This window comes from Penaeus monodon, chromosome 15 (assembly GCF_015228065.2).
Source record: "Penaeus monodon isolate SGIC_2016 chromosome 15, NSTDA_Pmon_1, whole genome shotgun sequence".
NCBI classification, from domain to species: Eukaryota; Metazoa; Arthropoda; class Malacostraca; order Decapoda; family Penaeidae; genus Penaeus; species Penaeus monodon.
The window spans coordinates 1,393,590-1,395,070 of record NC_051400.1 but is presented as its reverse complement, the minus strand read 5'-3'; the positions used below and the strand labels follow the sequence as shown (position 1 = coordinate 1,395,070).

The 1,481-nt window shown below is 37.9% G+C and overlaps 1 protein-coding gene across 1 annotated transcript in view; it reads right to left on the bottom strand.

Moving 5' to 3' along the window:
- The window catches only part of LOC119581620 (general transcription factor IIH subunit 1-like), a 12,096-nt gene that overhangs the window by 2,799 nt on the left and 7,816 nt on the right, over positions 1–1,481 (bottom strand). Inside the window, exons 4-7 of the mRNA XM_037929739.1 lie at positions 1,256–1,477; positions 800–1,043; positions 338–491; positions 16–166 (exon numbers count right to left, since the gene is read on the bottom strand). Of these exons, the coding sequence (XP_037785667.1) occupies positions 16–166; positions 338–491; positions 800–1,043; positions 1,256–1,477 (771 nt within the window). The remainder of the gene's footprint in view (positions 1–15; positions 167–337; positions 492–799; positions 1,044–1,255; positions 1,478–1,481) is intronic.

Here is a 1,481-nt window from a genome sequence, read left to right as displayed (position 1 = left end):
GACATGCTCTCTGACCTTTTTACTCTTGTGTAAATGGAGATCTGGTTCCTGATTTGCATCACCGTTTGGGATACCATTAGGGTTTTTTGCCGCTATCTCGTCCATTATTTTCTCTTTTTCGGAATAATTTTGTGCTTTGAGAATGTTGAGACTGTGCTGGTTAAATCTGAAGTGAACAGAATCATACATGTACTTCAACAACACGTCCCAAAGACTATCCATGACACATATACATACATTTTTTCACTGAAAATAATGTCACTCAAATATTGGGAACATCCTTAACTGTATAAACTCTTATTTTTCTATAGTTTTCTAAAATCTTTAATGATCTCACCTTTTGATCATAGTAGCGTGAATTATATTGCTCCCCGCTTTGGGTCCAGCTACTTTCAGATCACCTTCTACAGAATGGACTCTCTCTCCGTCATAAATGTCATTCAAATCATACAGTGGGTCGTTTTGTATTGAGTTCACATCTCTATTCCATTCTGTTAAGGTAGTGGGTGGAAAGACACAGTGTGGTGAACATTACATAATGGGGATTGTATCATGTTAATAAAATTTCAAAAGCTGCTATGACAGTTCTAAAGCCTATGTTTCAAGACAGTTCCTCAGTTACACTGCTTAGCATGACTTTCCCATAGTATTCTGTGGTTAGCTTTATGTACATACTTCAAAACACAAAGAAATATTCAAAGGAAGAATTGCATACTAATGACACTTAAAGTACACAGATATAAAGATCTGCGCCATTTTAGTAAGGTATACCATTATGACAGAATGCAATATGAAGTACCTTTATCGTCAGATTTTGCACATTCGGAAAACACATTTTCACTGCGACTAGTGGTGTGAACGCTATAATAGTGGGACTGGAAGAATCGGGTCCAAAACTCAGATTCAGACATTCTGTGAGGGACATAATCTGAGTGTTTCTTTTTGACCGTGGGATATGTCTTGAACACGGCAGCCATGATCTCTGGGGTTAAATTGTATTGAACTTTTCCATTATTCCCATCGGTCTGAGGTTTTATGTCAGCCTGTGGATAAGATATCAATATTTATGCTTACATGTCATTTGTTTGTATTTACATGAACATTTGCAAAGAAAAATACAAATAAAACTGTAAAATTTTCTTTCACATCCATAAATTTCTAATCCATTTCTCTCACAATACCTATAAACCTGAACTGAAAAATTCTTTGCCTCTAACATAAACTGGCAAAAACGTAAGGAGAAACAGGGACCAACCAAAAATGCTCCGGACACCCCGACGTCCTGCTGTGGTCCCATAGTTTGTTTGTACTGGCTTGCGATCTCCTTCCAAAACTCATCCACTGATATGATAGACGTAGGGACAAGCGCTCTGTAAAGCTGCTGGAGTTGTTCGTTCTCATCCAACATGCGTTTCTTCTGCATCAATTCATCAGGGGGTTGTCGTTTGTTCTGGTTCATAAGCTGACTAAGACGCTCCTGG